We start from the raw sequence: 17,800 nt of genomic DNA, 5'->3' as shown, positions 1-17,800 counted from the left end.
AGATGCATTTTGTAAACAATTTGTTCACTGTTATTTCCACAGTTTTAATTTATAGACTGATATTCAGTTATCTAGTAAACACCAACAGGGTCCCAAAGAGTTGTTTGCAAAGTCCTTCCATGGAGTGTCTGTCCAGTGAATGTTGTCAAACAATTGTCTTCAAAATTCTGTGCTTCTCAAGGGCACACCAAGAGATGTATCTTTTGTCTTTGATGGGTTGAAAGACTATAACTCTTATCAATGCACCAAATGGGAAGTTGCCACCTATAAAACTCATGCAGTTGTCAAACTTGATTGCTAGAACTCATTCCAGACCTCTGTGTCCCTTAGCAAGTGTGCCAGTTTTATGAGCTAAATACTTCTCAGACTTACATCTTTGCTTTTCCTTTTTCTTTCTTAAAGTATCTTTGTGACTTTTGTATTTTAATTTTTTCACTTCTGAAATTAAAATACATTTACATTATTTTCTCCTTTCCTTTCCCTCCATCCAACTTCCCCTCTGTACCTTCTTACTTGCTCTCAGCTTCTTTGATACTAAACCACTGGAGAATAACATGCAAGATAGGAAACTTAAGACATTCCAGGAACTTCTTAATATTTGATGCTAAAAGACAAATTATTATACATTATTACTATTTTTTTATTTATTAGTTCCAGTTATGGAACAAGCTTGTTTCACATGTAAGTCCCTTCTCCCTCTCCCTCCCTTCCTGGGAAAGGGTAGAGTGGAATGCTTATCTTTTGAGCCAGTAAAAGGAAATATGGGATTTCACACCATCAGTTCAAGTGGAGGAAGAAGATGTACAAGGACAGACAGATTCAAGTATGACAACACAGGGTATGGTCAACAGTTAGAAGTCATAGCTTTGCAAGCTGGGGAAATCTTCTGAGTGGAAATTTAGTGTGGGGCCAACTGCCTAAGGTCACTGAGTAATTTTGGAACAATAACTTCCAATTGATCTGTCCTTTTAAACTATGCATTGCCATCTTTTAGAAATTAATCCTAAGAATCAAAGCAATGAACATAACTACATGTAGCATGTGCACAAGGCAATATTCAAAGTCCTCCAAGTATCATCTTACTATTGAATATCATAAAGATTCTTTTTTGTTTGTTTGTTTAATTTTTTTCGAGACAGGCTTTCTCCTGACTGTTCTGGAACTCGTTCCGTAGACCAGACTGGCCTTGAACTTACAAAGTTCTGCCTGCCTCTGCCTGGGATTAAAGGTGTGTGCCACCACCCCCCCAACTCAAGATTCTTATATTATAATGCTCTACAAAAAATATCAAATGCCTTAAAGCCTTTATGTGATGAGATTGGCCTTCTTTTAATAGTCCCTTCTTTATATTACTGCATAAAAGTCACATCAAAGTGAACTGTGCAGATGTCATCAGAGCTCATTTTCTGCTATTGGACATCAGCTGATTAACTAGTATCCTTCTCTATGCTTTCATCTAAGGAATGAAAATACAAAATTTGAGTAATCAGAAAGACATATTATTTTGGCTGAAGCAGAGTTCATTATATACTTTAAATAGATTCTTATGCATGTGGTTGGGTTAAAGCTGACGCTGTTGAGACTATTTACATATGTAGACTTCTTTGCAGTTCTGTGCGCGCGCTCGTGTGTGTGTGTGTGTGTGTGTGTGTGTGTGTGTGTGTGTGTGTGTGTGTGTGTATGCCTATGTGTTTGTGTGACTGCAAATGAACTTTGAAAGAAACTTTGTAGCTGATATTACCAGAATTTCCTTTTACATTTAAAAACAGCGTGATTCATATTAAGTTTGCAAGATTTTGCTTGGTGCTATGTTTTTAAGATGACACACTTGGGTCTGGGGAGATAGCTTGGTGGTTGACAGCACTGGCTGCTCTTGCAGAGGACATAAGGTCCATGACTCCCAACACCCACATAACAACTCACATCCATCTGTAACACCAGTTCCAGGAGACTAATACCCTCTTTTGGCCTCAGTGGGAACCACACATTTGTATGGTGTACAGAAATACATACAGGCAATATATATTAAAAGAAAAAATTAAAAGATGGCATGATTTCTGTGCCAATTTCTTAAAATATGGACACAACAGTGATGTTTCATACATTTGTAAATGTATGTGTAAATTAAGGGTTTGGGCCCCTTCAAATTCCCATCAGGGTGGAACTCAAGGCAAGCAGCTGTCCAGCTGTGGGTGAGCCCTTAATGAGCCTCCCAACAGATGTAAACATTGCTCTCAAAGGAGGAGCATCCTCCAGATTTTCAGGCTGTAGTTCATTGGTCAGTCTACAACCCAATTAGGAAACATCCCCTAACCTCACAAGTAATATTTGAGACTATGTTCCTTTCAACTTCTAAAGAGAACTAGAGGGAGATAAAACTGGCCACTGTCTACTGCCTGGAACCTCTCAGCTACCCACAGAAGCCAGCATGTCTTGGGTCCTGCTTTCTGTCCTGTGGCTCATCATTCAAACCCAAGGTAAGTATAGACATCTTATAGAAAAAGATCATATCATTTGATGAGCATACCCATGAGAAAAAAATGACCTTTTTACTCATAATGCAAAGGTCAGTACAGTTTACACATTATGTTTCTTGAGTCGTTCTCCACTGAAGTGAACTATATACTTACATGAATTCATAAGAGTTTATACATACATAAGTATGGGTGATGGTATTTTTTAGATCATATGTGCAATATTTATTCAAAAGCTTACTATATACCTTTTCAAATTTCATATGCCTCACTAAATAAAAATCATGTTTACATATGATGTGACCTTTTTTCAAAATAGATGTAACAAAGTTTGATTAATTTTCTATTTACATTTATGTTAGTAAGTGCAATTGTATTAATATAGTCATTAGCCAAGGCTATTTGTGAATTGGTACCTTGGGAAATTTCTCAGTAGTAGGGAAGGATTCTCAATACTAGGGCATAGTCAATAGAAAAGTCCTGGAAAGGTAATTCTTTCATCCTTTGAAGATGATTAGTGAGAGATTAACCAACAACTTGATAACCATTATCTGCTTGCTCCCTTACTACACCATGTGTAAGCTCAGGGCACCAATGCCATCACTGGCTATCTTGCTAAGGGTGGCATGATGATCATGTTAAACAGTCAAATGCTGGCAGACTGCGGTTACGTTGTTAAGTCCTGGTAAGGTTCCCAAAGAGACGGTAAAGTAGAATGACTGACAATCATTGTGTCATATGGACAAACATGCTAATGAAATCTTTTTAAGTCCTCTTAGTCCTTGTGAACTCTGTGGTGGCAGTTACGGCTGTAGTTTGCACAGTAATTTAGTTAAGTGTCACACCTTTAAAGGACTCTGATTGCCATAAGTAAGAACCTGTCTCAAAGCTGTGAAAACACCAGCATTCAATTATATGACCCATGTGAACAACTGCAAAATTCCAAAACATAAAAAAAAACAGAAAAGATGTACCTTCATTTTCCAGCAACAGTGCTGCAGAGTTCCACAAATCTATATGTGTAATTTTTATACTAGTCTATGTATACAACAAAGGATAGGAAGGCAAAGTGACTTTCATTAAGCCTTTTAGCTGGGACAGCAAGCCACATATTTGGACTCTGAATCATTTATTTCCTTATCAATTGTAAACAAATGAAACTGTCTGACACAACTTAAAGTACATTAAGAAGAAGCTTTAATTATAAAAATTCCCCCATGTGCTTTCTGTTGCTTTAAATTTTCTCTGAGAGAGGTTAGTAAGAGCTTTATGTCCTGTGAAATATACAGTTTTGAGGGTAAAACTGTAAAGAAAGATCATCTTAGCTTATTGTCAACAGAGGCATGAAATCACTGGGAACAGGGTCCCTCCTAAGAGTAAAGTAATGCTTGCATGTGGAAATCTTCATTTTTGGAGAGTATGGTCAGAGGAATTGAAATTTGAAGAAGACTGCAAAGGAATGCACTTAATTACTGTAGACAGTTTGGGTTTATCAATCAGTGTTCTTGATCCAAGACGAACTGCCTCTCAACAAGGAGGTGAACAGTTTTCTATGTCATTCTAGAAGTTAGAGAGACAGGAAACAATCCTTTGTCATTAAAGTTAAAGGGGGGAGCAATCTGTTCTGAATGGTTAATTTGTGTCCATAGGACAAAACAATCAGCCAAACAAATCAAAATACTGTGAGTTTTTCTTACCAACGTTTTCTGGCTTTCTCTAGTGACAGATACAAAGTCTACCCTCGAGTTAAAACCTCATGAAATAGTTCATCCTAAAAAACTACCCATCTCCCACAGAAGAGGAACTGAGAACAACCAGACAGAGAGATATGGCAAAGAGGTAAGCCATGTTTCATCGTCATCTGAAGTCAAAAATGAAGGGCTTTCAGGGCTAGTGTGATATCACAGTCAACATCCAGCATTTCATTTTGCAGTCCATCTATGAGCTCTGCTTTGGAAAAGTCTAGGATGGAGTGCTCAAGGGGGATGCAGAAAGATTATTGGGGTATGAAGTTTATTAGAAGCATCATTAAACCCACAGATAAACAAATTGGCAGACAACAGCATGGCTAGGTGTCCCAGCACCAAAGATAGACAGCGTTACAGGTCTCTGAAATAGAAGCAAGCTCAAGAGGAAAGTTTGGGGGTTCCCACTTACAGGTTTCTGGATAAGTTAGGGTTTCAATAACAGGAGTCTGCAGCCAAGTTCTTTGATTCCCACAGAGCAAGGAAGGAGGCTGGGAAACAGGATGATTGGCCAGTGGGAGCCCTTTAAAGTGTCTCAGGCTATGAGCTTACTTCCTCAGGCAGGGAATCCAGATGCCTGGAAGTCTATTAGCTAGAGCTTCACAGACAGCACTCTGAGGAGGATAGAGGTAGGGCTATCAGTATTTGTGAGAGGGGTGGGGCAGCCACAGGTGCTTTGGCCTAAACAGGAGTCACATCTTAACTCTGGTGGAGAGATAGCACTTGACTTCTCAGGACTTAGTAATAATTTAACATCAGAAAAGCAACTGCCTGGCTTGATGCTAAAGGTAAAACTTCTTGGACATGTCCTCAAATCCATGGGAGAAAAAAGGGATCACAAGCAAGGCAGATAGTTCTAGAGGCAGGCTTTCTTTCCTTTCAGCCTTTTCACACTCCTGCCTTCTCTTCACTCACCCATTCTCCAGTGACTACACTTTTCTACAATGTAGAAAGGTATTCTAACCATATTTCCAATATTCCTTCATTCTGTAATATTTATTAGCAATAATCATTATTGATGTTAATTAATATATGTAGGTAATAAATGATTATTATATAAGTATATAATACAATTATAATTATATACATAAAATACATATAATTAATTTATATATTCTATTAACAGGTGTGTGATTGTCAGATGATTATTTTTAGGATTGTCAGGTGATTATATTAATGTGAAAATTACATTTATTTTAGATATAAGAAAGATAAGATGTAAAAGAAATACTTTAAACTTCTGTACTTCTACAATTGAAATGCATAGTGTACATAACTGGCATACTGTAATAGCTATAATTTTATTTTGGCTGAGAACTATGTGCTTATAACTACATCATTAAATATTTTCAGGAAAGATATGAGCCCGAAGTTCAATATCAGATCATACTAAATGGAGAAGAAATTATCTTTCACCTAAGGAGAAGCAAGTAAGGACAATTAACTTCCTGAAAGCCCAGCCACTGATTGTGTTAACAGAATATTGGGATACTTCTTGGCTGTTGTTTCATTTCTGTGGCTGGGATAAAATACTTTGACAAAATAACATTAGGAGAGAGAGGGGTTGCTTTAGCTTATAGTTCCAGGCTACAGTTCAGAACTGCAGGGAATTTCAATGCCAGGACCTGAAATGAACTGGTCATATGTTACCCAGAGTCAGAAGCAAGCATGTTTCCTGCTCAGCTAATTTCACATACTCTTACACACCTTAAAATTCCAAACAGGAACGGTGTCATGGGTACACTTCCAGGCTTTTTCTTCACATGTAAGTGAAGGCACCCAGGACAATCTCCCATAAATGTTCACAGGGCCTCTTTTGCCCAATAGGAGACAGAAACAGTAGAACTTCCAGAAACTGGCCTGTCTTACACAGTGAGACAAGAGATAAAGATGAAACCCTGTCTCAAACAAGGTGGGAGATGTGGACTCACACATGAGTTTGTCCTCTGTTCTCCACATGTATGCTGCAACATAAGGAATTGCACAAAACCACACATATACAGATACCATGCCCCCCAATCCACACATACACAAGAATTATCTCGAAGCCTGAATCAGGGTACACATTCTAGGGATAGATTCTAGAGGAAGAAGGATGGGGCAGCACAAGTTCTCTAGCAGTCAGTAAGCCTCCTTTGTTGGTCTCTTACCCACAACCATGACTCAGCACCCTCCAATGACTGTATCCTTGCTCCAAAGAATCCCATCATGGCTCCACCCACTCATGTTTGAAGATAAATCTGCAAGTGAAAAGTGAGTGAATTTCCCCCTTCAGGGTTAACTACATGCTTTGACTTATGTTTGTAGGAAAGTCCCAATGTTGGAAAAAGATCAATGGTCCAAAGTCAACTCAGTGTCACTGTATACACAATTATTCCCATAGTACAGAAGGTGATATCAGATAAGTCAGTATTTGCTGGTATCGTGAATGACATATGCAGTTTTCTACTCTCTACAGGCATCTTCTGGGGCCAGACTACACTGAAACATCTGACTCACCCAAAGGAGAAGCAACCAGACGTTCTCAGGATGTGGTAGGCTCTGAATCCATCATGGGATCTGCCATTTACCTTGTCAAGTATATTGGTCTGAGGGAAACTTTTAAATACATCAAGTGACTTGGAAGAGAAGTGATTATCCAAGGTCATGGAGACAACTTTTTAAAGATAAAAGTGGTGAACACACAGTAACACTCATACACACAATGCTAATACACCTACACACTCAATTAGACATCCCCAGATACTTAACCAAAGTAATTTTAAAATATTTATTTATTTGTTTATTTGTGTGTGTATGTGAAATATCTACATGTATAAAGCTCAATATATTTTCTGCTACAGAAACCCTGCTACTATGAAGGCCACATCCTGAATGCAAGAGAATCTCTTGCCAGTATAAGTACATGTGATGGGTTGAGGTGAGAACTGTCATAGGACATATTAAATACTAAGAGACTTTTTGTCACACAGTCTTAAGTATTTCTCATGTCTTCTATTTTCTTCTTACTATTTGGATTGTTTCTGTTCATCACTAATCCATAAACCACTGAATTGTGTAGTTAAACTCAAGAAACTATCGCAGTACAGTCACTATTCTAGAAGTCAGTCCCAGTTCTGTCAAAGCTGACTGCTGAACCTCAGTGACATCTGTGTTCATTACCAAGTTCATCTACCTCACTCTTGGAATCTATTGGTCATATTTACTTAACATGTCATGTGTGTAGTTTTATGTATCTCATATGATTAAAACATGAAATAAAACATGTAATCGTTAGTCTAGCATGGTTCATATTTAACATGACATCACTTTTTCTATATTATAAAAATGCCTCCATAGACATAGTTTTTTATTGGCTTTTACATTGGCTTTATAATATGTGAACATACAAAGTAATTTTTTATTTGTAGTCATAGAAAAAGAGTCTTTAAGCTATTCTTAGTCCCAATTTGTTACTCTGCTGTTCTAAATGAAACTTTTGTTGTTCTTTCTAGGGTTCCAGATGTATAAATAGTCACTTACCCCATTCTTCACTCTATTCATAGAAACTGCCAAGGAATATTTTATAAACCAATAAGCAAACTATTGTAGAATATTTAATAGACTCATGGTGTTAACTCAAAATTCTATGGAATTGCCTCATTTAGTAATTCTTGAGCCTACTCTGGTAAATGACATAGACTTCCTTTTTATTTCTTTTCTTTTTTTACATTTATTAAAAATAGTTTTTTCTTGAATAATATATCCTGATTACAGCTTCCCCTTACTTTACTCCTTCCAGTTCTTCCACCATCTCTAACCATCCATTTCTACCTCCTTTCTGTCTCTCACTAGAAAACAAATAGGCTTTCTAAGGAATAACTATACTATACTATACTATACTATACTATACTATACTATACTATACTATTCTATACTACACTACACTACTATGATAAAACAAAAACCAATACATAGGAATAGGATAAAACAAATAAAAAGCAGAAGGAAAAGAGCAAAAGAAGAGACACAGAAACAGATAGACAGACAACCACTTATTCTCACACTCGGGAATCCTGTAAAAACCAATAAACTGGAAACCGTAACTATATATGCAAAGGACATATAAGGTAAAAAGAGAAAAATGGGTAAAATAATGGCATTATGAGACAAGAACCTCCAATGATACTGTTGAATTCCTTTTCTGCTGGCAAGTAGTTGGGCCTGCAGCCTATTTAAGAGTATTTTGTTTTCCCAGTGAGACTCCCTTAGAGAAAGCTAAATTTTCATTTGCAAGTGGCAATCAAAGGAGATGGCTTCTGAGTTAGAGGTGACATATGTCTACTTCTCCTTTTAGCTCTAGAACTCTATTGGGACAGACCTGAGCAGGCCCTGTGCATGCGACCCCAGTCTTTGTGAGCTGACATATGCCTCAGTCCTGTTGATTCAGAAGGCCTTTTTAAACTGGTTCCTCCATCTTCCCTTGTGATTTTGATATTCTTTCTGCCTCATCTTCCTCAGGGTTCCTTAAGCCCTGAGGGGAGGGAAGAATTCGACTAAGACATCCCAATCAATGCTGAGTGTTGCAGGGTCTCTCACTCTCTGTATAATGTATGGCTGTGGATCTCTGTATTTGTTCCCATTTGATTCAAGAGGAAGTTTCTCTGATGATGGCTGAGCAAGAAACAGATGTATGAGTATAGCAGAATGTCATTAAGATTCATTTTATACCTACATTTTTTTAAGAACAGTAGCATTTGTTTTTGCCCTAGGTCCCTGAGCTATCTAGTCTCAGGGTCTTGGTCACCCTTGCAGTGTTGGGTATCTTATGGAGTGACCTTCAGTCTAATCAGATATTGGCTGGTTACTTCCACAAGCTTTGTGCCACCATCGCACTATTTTATCTTGCAGGCAGGACACCATTGTAGATCAAAGGGTTTGTGGCTGTGTTGGTGTTTACATTTCTCTTTTGGTAGCATTCAGAGTATCTTTCTGAATCAAAAATGATAGTTCATAGGGGTGAAAGCTCTATGTAGGCACCAGCTCCACTTCCCCATATTCAATGAGTTATCTAGTGTTGTCTTCAGCAATGAGGCCTTGCTGACAGTTGTGGAGAAACATCTATATTGGCAACAGCCTGGATTATTTGAGGGCTCCCATGCGACCCTTTTGCCCAATAATTAAATTAGATGTGACCTAATCCCTGGGAGGCTTCATTTGGTGACAAGAGATGACCACTTATGGCTTTGTCTCCTCAAATATTTGGTGATTTCTTCTAGATCACCTTCATATATGTACATATTTTACTGCACTAAGTTTTCATACTACCCTTCAAATGCCCCTTAATTTTAGCTATCTCTTCCCATAATCTCTCTCCTGTCCTCTACTCTCTCCTGTCTTCCTGATGAATTTCTTATTTCAGTCTCTGTCATCCATCCATAACAATCTATCCTACCTAGAAAGATCTTTTCCCCCTAGTATTTTAATCTAACCTCTATGGTTCTATGGGTTGTAGCTTGGTTATCATTGACTCAATAGCTAATATCCACATATAACTGAATACTTACCATATTTGTCTTTCTGTGTATGGGATACCTCACTCAGGATGAGTTCTTTTCCTAGTTCCATCTATTTACCTGCAAATTTCATGATGTCATTTTTTTAGCAGTTTTGTACTATTCCATTGTGTAAACATAACACATTTTAAAAAATCTATTCATCTTTGGGGGACATCTAAGTTGTTTCCAATTTCTGGCTATTGTGAATAGAGCAGCAATAAACATGGTTGAGAAAATGTCTTGTGGTAAGATGAAGCATCCTTTGGATATATGTCCAAAAGTGGTATAGCTGGATCTTAAAGTAGATTGATTCCCATCCTTGTGGGGAACTGCCACACTTATGTCTATAGTGCCTGCCAGAATGAACTGTCATTCACTTTATTGATCTTAGCCATTCTGGCAGGTATAAAATGGAATCTCAAAGCAGTTTTGTTTTCATTTCCCTGATGGCTAAGGATGTTGAATATTTAAGTGTTTCTCAGTCATTTGATTTTTGTGTTTTGTGACTTCTCTGTTTAGATATTTATCCTATTATTAAATTGTTTTTCTTTGATACCTATTTTTTACTTTTTCATATATTTTGGATATTGGCCCTCTATTGGATGTGTAATTGGTAAAAATATTGTCCTATTTTGCAACCTTCCACTTTGTCTGAATGATAGTGTCCTTTGTTCTACAGAGGTGTTTCTGTTTCATGAGGTCCTGTTATTAATTGTTGACCCCAGTGTCTGATGGCACGGTCTTCCTTTCAATATTGGGCATATACTGATTGTAACTTGAATGAATATGTGTCATTCGCAAGGTCTATGACTGAAAAATCTATGTGTGAAACTGGAATGGAGGGAGAGTTAGCCCTCCATTCTGAGTGGGATGTATGAATGGACATGTAAGGTCATCCTAAAACACAATCTTACATCCCACAGAGGGTACTTCACACATCATGATCAAAGATATCATATAAAGCCTCTCCAAAGCACAGATGAAGGAGAACATGCTGTCCTTCCATACAGCCAAGGGGAACCAGACATAGCTAATAACAACCTTGGTGACAAGCATGCCAGCAGGAAACGAAGCCATCTTCGAATTTCCAGGTCACTGAAAAGTCCAAATGTGAGTATAGTATCTTTCAGCCTATATATTTTAGCTGTCTAAGCAAGGATATAAGGTGCACAGGTATATTCAGAAATGACTGATATATGCAAAGTCTCTATTTACTTCTTTTAAAACTTATTTTGGAGGAAAAGAGTGTAAGTACCTGAATCATTGTGAGTAGAGCTGATTATTAATGAGGTTCTCTTGTTATTTTTAAAACAGAAAGTCTTCCAAGGACAGAAATTCGTTAATCTCTTCTTGGTGCTGGATAATGCCTTTGTGAGTACAAAAGATGGATATCCCTTTCTTAGTTCTTTCAACTTACAGGTCAACTTAAAAGTGAAGGAAGCTATAATCTTGTTTAGTTAGCAATGCATTTTTGTTCAACTAGATCTCTTGGCTGCTTTGGCTGCTTTGGCTGCTTTGTTGAGAACAGTTTTCACACATCCCATGCCATTTATTATCAATCATTCACCAAATATTTATATAATGGCAATAGACTTAATACCAAACACCTACATTCTAGTTTACTTTTTGTTGCTATGGTAAACACAATGACCAAAAGCACCTTGGGGAGGAAAGGGTTTATTTAGCCTACAACTTATACAGTTCATTGTCTAGAGAAGCTAAGGCAGAAACTCAAGACAGGACCTAAGGTAGAGAACATGCAGGAACATAGCTTCTGGCTACTTCCCTAGCTTTCTCAGCCACATTTCTTAAACAGGCCATGCCCACCTGTCTAGGGGTAAGACAGCCCACAGTGAACTGGGCCTTCCTACATCAATAAGAAATCAAGAAAATGTTCTACATAGATGCCTACTGTCCAGTCTCAGCAAGGCTATCCTTCAACTGAGGTTCTTCTTCTTAAATGAATCTATATGGTATCAAGTCAACAAAATCTAGCCAGAAAGTACCTATAAAAATTAAATAATATTTTACTAAAACTTAAAGAGAAATATTTTGCTGAAGTATTAGATTGTTTTAATATTTTACCATAAAATAGAAAAGTCAATTTAATAGGCAATATGTAATTACGGACACAAATTTATGCACAACTTACAAAAGTATAAATATAGAGAAGCTAGAGTTTGTGTTGCCTTATAATCAAACCTAAATTAATATTGAGTGGATGAAAAATATTTAAACTATTAATTTGATGCATTCAACTTAAAGACAAATAAGATAACCCAGTTCTAACCCGATAGTCCAAGATTGGAAAGATGAAGCAAGAGGAAAATAAGTTTAAAGGCATTGTGACTGTGTAGTGAGAGTCTACCTCATGCCAATCCAAGCCAAACAAACAAAGAGAAAGATGAAAGATATGATGATGAATACCTAATTTTGATCTTCTCCAAACCTTTATATTTGAAGTAGAATTTGTTCAAATAGAATCTAATATAAGGTAGTCAATAGATTGATCAGGTGCTAACTATGCTATACTATGTACATATTCTATTTAATCCTGCACCCATCAGCCTTCTCCCTTAAATTTTCTATTTTAATTTTGTATTTTTCAGTATAAGATGTATAATGGGAATGTGACTCGGATAAAAAGCTTTGTGTTTGAAGTGATGGATCTGCTCAATGTGGTAAGGCATTTGTCATGTATTGTGTTTCCAAACCTGTGTTTGGACTTCCTTGTGACTTACACTGCATGGGGCTAATAGTTACTTAAGGGTAGAAGCTCATCAGTGAAAATCATATAAAGTAACATGGGCGTCTTCTAGAACTTCTGTTTTCAAGATGGAAATTCATGATATCTATTGCATCCCTTTATCTATCACTTGTGGTCATTAAGAGTGCTAAAACTAATCCCGAGTGTTTTCATTAAAAAATGCTCTTTCCACAGATTTATAAAACCATAGATATTCAAGTGTCTTTGGTGGATATGGAAATCTGGTCTGACAGTGATAAGATAAAGGTGGAACCCAGGATTGGTACCACGTTCCAAAACTTTGTGACATGGCATCACTCTAACCTGAGAAAAAGGAAGATTCATAACCATGCCCAGCTTCTCAGGTGAATTTCTTCTTGCCAGGGCAGGGATACAAAGGCAGATTGGGTGGTTATCTTCAGAGTTGCTTGACAAGAATTTCTGCTCAGTAATATCTCTCCAACAAGTTGTAAGTGTCTTGATTACCATTTACTACCATTGGCAATTGACCCATGAAGGTCCTTATAAGATCAATAAAACACCTTCTTGGATGCAAAATAACCACCTGTAATTATGGGGCTGTGATATGGTGGAAGCTGTGCTGGGACCTCATTAATATACAGAAGGCCAGGGAGACCAGGGAGGTCTATAATATCATTGCCAAAAGCTGCTGGTTTCCAGAGTCAGATTGTGATGCGGACTCTCTACTTTTCACACAGTGGATCTGACTTCCTCCATGGGCGTGTAGGAATGGCAGCTTCGAATTCCTTGTGTACTTCATCTTCAGTGTCTGTTATTGAGGTTCGTACGCTTCTACTAAGACATCCTGTGATTCCATCTCTATGAATATCTTACACCAGAGTAATCACCATCACCACCAGCTGAACTGATAAATCAAAGTAGAAATGAAACTATTTTGGACCATTGCACTGAAGAGTCCTTGAACTATGAAATGTTAGCCTTGCCAAAGGCCTTGTACTTCAGTTTGTATTAAAGGACCCCAATGTTGAGACAAAAAGGGAAACAAGGGTTCCTCTGCAGCCTCAAATAACTCTAAATGAATCCTTTGGTACAGCAGGTCAGAGGACAGACAAGGAAAAGTGTGGATGTAAGGTATCACATGCCCATTGCTAACAATGGCATAAAAATCTCAACCACAGTTTTACAGATGTGTGTCCATACCACTGCACCTAATAGCTCTTTCCATAGAGAATTCACTCAATGTAACACTCATTTACTGAGCTCAGTATTCACTGAACTTGACCACTGAGTATTCTTAGGAGCCAATCATTTCAAATACACTGGGCAAAAAACAATGGCCAGAAAATGAGCTTAAGGACACACTGTTCTTCCTCTCCCAAGTATTCATATTAGCAATTACTCATTGACAAGGGCTGAGAAATAATGGAATATGATAAGAAGTAACAGGTGCTTCTATTTGTCCAGGCTAAAAGAAAGAACAATGTGTCTCTTGTAGCAGTGATGTCTCATGAGTTGGGCCATGCCCTTGGTATGAAGGATGTTATATATAGTACTAAGTGTCCCTCTGGCAGCTGTGTGATGAATCAGTACCTGAGGTAAGATGACATCATCCCAAAGGGAAAAAAAGTCCCCGTTCCTAAGTAAATGTACTGTGCATATGTGGTAGGGGTACCTTCTCACAAAGGCTGGGTATCCTATTAATTCAACATGAAGGTTCTCCATGCATATGTTTTACCAAATTTAATTTAGAAATTAAAATTTCTAAATATACCATCATAGAATTTATTATTATGGAGACTACATTATTTTAACTTCAGGTTGTTTTAATTTAAATTGGCACCCTATTTCCTAAAAACACTATCCTGGTTAAGATGATAATTTTATTCCAAAATAGCCAAGATAAATGTATCTTCATTCCCATCACCAACCGAGCAAGCAGTCTATTTTAACTTATTCATCTATTATCTCATAATTCCAATTCTGTTCAAGACTTTGGACAGAAAAAAATGGACATAGCATCTTCTGTTACTAGATGCTCACAAATTAGAAGTTTGCCCACGAATTGTGGGAACTTTCATTTATTTCTTTTAATTAGATCATGATTGCCACCTCTTACTGATCAGCCCTCAGTGTGAGATGAGTAGAGGATAACAATGGTAACCCTCATCTCTCTTGTTACTTTGGATAACCTTGAAATCCTGTGATGGTTAGCCATCTACTGCTGGGCATGCAGCCTACCCATATTAACTTGGGTATTCAGTTCTTGTTGACACAATTTAGAATCATCTGGGAAGATATTCTCAATGAAATATTGCACCTTGTGTTGACTTAGGGGTCTGTGGGGGGTGTCTAAAGTAAGTAAATTGATGTGGGCAGACAAAGATGACTTTAGGTGGTACTACTCCCTAGTAAATGTGTCTTGAACTGTATAAAAGTAGAGAAACAGGGCTGAGCACAAGCAAGCATCATGCATCCATTTCTTTGCTCTTGACTGGATGTGATATGACTAGCTGTTCTTACTTTCCTTTTTCTCCTAAGTTGCCTTTTCTCAGGATATTTTATCAGAGAAATGAAACTAGGACAATCATAATGAGAGTTTAAATTCTTTCCTCTCCACTTCTGGATCTCTAGGAGAAAACATTCAATGAGGATATTACACATGCTTCACCACCCACCATAGGCAGCATAGAGATGTTCTGGACAGTGACTATATTTGGAATTTTCACTGAACTGGGTTCCACAGAGAGATCCATTAGATTGCTCTATTTACTTAATCACCCACAAACTTCTATAGTGTATATAATTCCATTCTATTTTTTTCTATTGTAGTTCAAAATTCCCCAAGGATTTCAGTACTGCCAGTCGCTCACTCTTTCAAGGATTCTTTTCATCTAGAAATGCCAGGTGTATGCTGTTGGCCCCTAGTCCTAAAAACATAATAAAGCCAACATGTGGGAACCAAGTTCTGGAAACGGGGGAAGGATGTGACTGTGGCTCTCCTGAGGTATGAAAATACATGAGGTTTTAAAGTTGCATTTATTAAGATTTTTAAGCAGTATTCTGGGGTAAAAGTTATACAGTTTAATTTTCCATTTTCTTCTTTCAAAGATGTGTGTGTGTGTGTGTGTGTGTGTGTGTGTGTGTGTGTGTGTGTGTGTGTGTGTGTACATATAACATGGAGACCCAAGAGAGGAAGTCAAACCTCTTATCACTGGAGACATAGGGGGTTTTAAACTGGCAAACACCTGTGCTGGAATCTGAACCCTTGTCCTCAAGATTGTTTGACAAGTGCTCTTAGAGGCTGAGTCTCCTCTCTGGACCCCTTTATTTTTTTGCAGTGTTCCTGTAGAAATTCTTTCCGGAGATGAACTTGATATCAGAGTGAGACATAGATTTGTTAATGCTTGGTGCTTTGCTTTTGACTTCAGTTAACTAACCTATGAAAAGCACACACATACACACACACACACACACACACACACACACACACACACACACACACACACACACACAAACCACCAGCATCTGTTTATGACATGATTTCACAAAGCCAAATGTAAAGAAGGAACAATTATCCACAGCATGCCACATTCCTTGTAGACACTGGAAAATTCCTTACTTTCAGGCTAATGACTGATGAATCCATGTGGAAACTTGGGATTTAGTCATGACCGCATCTTAGATTTCTGTACATCAGGGCATCTATTCAGAAGCTTGAAATGTGTATCAGACTCTGCATGTAGCTGTGTCAGAATCTGATTACTTATTTGGAAGTATTTTCACATTTCCTTTTGTGCAGTCTGCCTTCTTTTTGATGCAGGTTATGATTCATTGATGCTACATTTAATGTCATTTTACTATTATCCTAGTCACTTATCAAGTGTTTGTAAGAGTTGACCCCAATTTACTCTATGTATGGAATTATATCCCATGCACAATGAAAATATAGTTTATGCTTTTTAGTTATTATATCTTTATATATTTTCTATGTCTCATTGTACTTGGTAAATTTCCCATAAATAATGATAAGTTTTGCTCTGTCCTTCATTTTATTGGTTATAATCACTGGAATTGGTGCAACAAAGGAAATAAGTTTAAACTGGGAAACTTCTCTGATAAAGCCTGAGAGTTGCACTAATTTGCAGTTTAGAAATATGAATTTAGAGACAAGTTTGATTATGTCCAGCTAGAAGTTTTAACATTGGGTCCTGTAAGCTCCTCAGCCATGGATTCTTGACCAGGTTTCCAGTGCCAGATATGAGTTTCCTCCTGTGTCCAATCAGAAAGCAATTGGCTACCCCATAACATTTTATTGCACTGCAGTGGATAGCCCCTTGCTTAGGGATATATGGACTATTAAAAGAAATCCAGGCCTGGTGGCAACACTCAGAAATCCAGGCAAAGGCAGGCAGATCTGTGAGTTCAAGGCCAGTCTGGTCTCCAAAGGAAGTTCTAGGACAGTCCGGGCTACATAGAGCTACATAGAGAGACTATGTCTCAAAAACAAAGAGGAATGGAAAGGAACCAGGTGGATCTGGGAGGGTATAGCAGGACTAAATATGATATGACAGACTTTGGAGAACCCCCATTGAGGGCCTTACCCTCCCTGGGATGCAGAGGGGGGATGATATGGGGGGTTGGGCAGGGGAGGGAGAGGAAGAAGGGATTGACATGTGAAGCAAGCTTGTTTCTAATTTGAACTACTTAAAAATAATAGAAAGAAATTACCTTCAAATTATTAAAAAGAAATTCTCAAATAATTAATAAAGTAGTCTAATTTAAAAAGTGAAATCTTCTTTCAATGTTGTCTTGTACTAAATTCAGGGATTGTTTTGTTTGTTCTTTTAGGAATGTACCAATCTCTGCTGTGAGCCCCTGACATGTAGGCTGAAATCCCAACCTGACTGCCAAGAAGAAGCATCTAACCATATCATGTGAGTACTATCTTGTTTGTGTTCCCCAAGTGTCTTCTCACTCTTCATTCATTTCAAAAAGGTATCCCACTGGGTTCAATAACACACTAAAAATAAAGTTCACCACACTTTTTAAATGTCTTAATTTTGTAGTGAAAAAAATGCATTAAACACAAAATGAAGGCTATGTAGTTGGTCACACATGGATGAGAAAATGGGTTACTCTGACATTCAAGAGATTAGAGTTCCCCAGACTTCTGCTAAGATTGTTGTAACTTCTATAGTTAGCATGTCAGTATGAAAAGAACTAAAGTGTATTTCTAACAAGACTTGATTGACAAGCACAATTCATTCTCCTTTAGAGAGTATAGGTATTGTTTGCAAGGTAGGCAGAAATCAATAA

General features: G+C 37.6%; 1 protein-coding gene across 1 annotated transcript; it reads left to right on the top strand.

Moving 5' to 3' along the window:
* Nucleotides 1–761: 761 nt before the first annotated feature.
* Adamdec1 (ADAM like decysin 1) lies at nt 762–17,422 on the top strand. The gene is made up of 14 exons (XM_035453109.1): nt 762–838; nt 2,359–2,477; nt 4,195–4,313; nt 5,573–5,649; nt 6,678–6,753; nt 7,063–7,139; nt 10,680–10,866; nt 11,071–11,127; nt 12,366–12,437; nt 12,698–12,867; nt 13,222–13,303; nt 13,949–14,079; nt 15,314–15,488; nt 17,333–17,422. Exons 1-14 carry the CDS (start codon nt 762–764, stop codon nt 17,420–17,422), a joined length of 1,509 nt encoding a protein of 502 aa, XP_035309000.1.
* Nucleotides 17,423–17,800: the final 378 nt, after the last annotated feature.

Source organism: Cricetulus griseus (assembly GCF_003668045.3).
Source record: "Cricetulus griseus strain 17A/GY chromosome 1 unlocalized genomic scaffold, alternate assembly CriGri-PICRH-1.0 chr1_1, whole genome shotgun sequence".
In the NCBI taxonomy this organism is placed as follows: Eukaryota; Metazoa; Chordata; class Mammalia; order Rodentia; family Cricetidae; genus Cricetulus; species Cricetulus griseus.
Note: the sequence above shows the minus strand (reverse complement) of the source record. Positions and strands in the feature narration are given on the sequence as shown.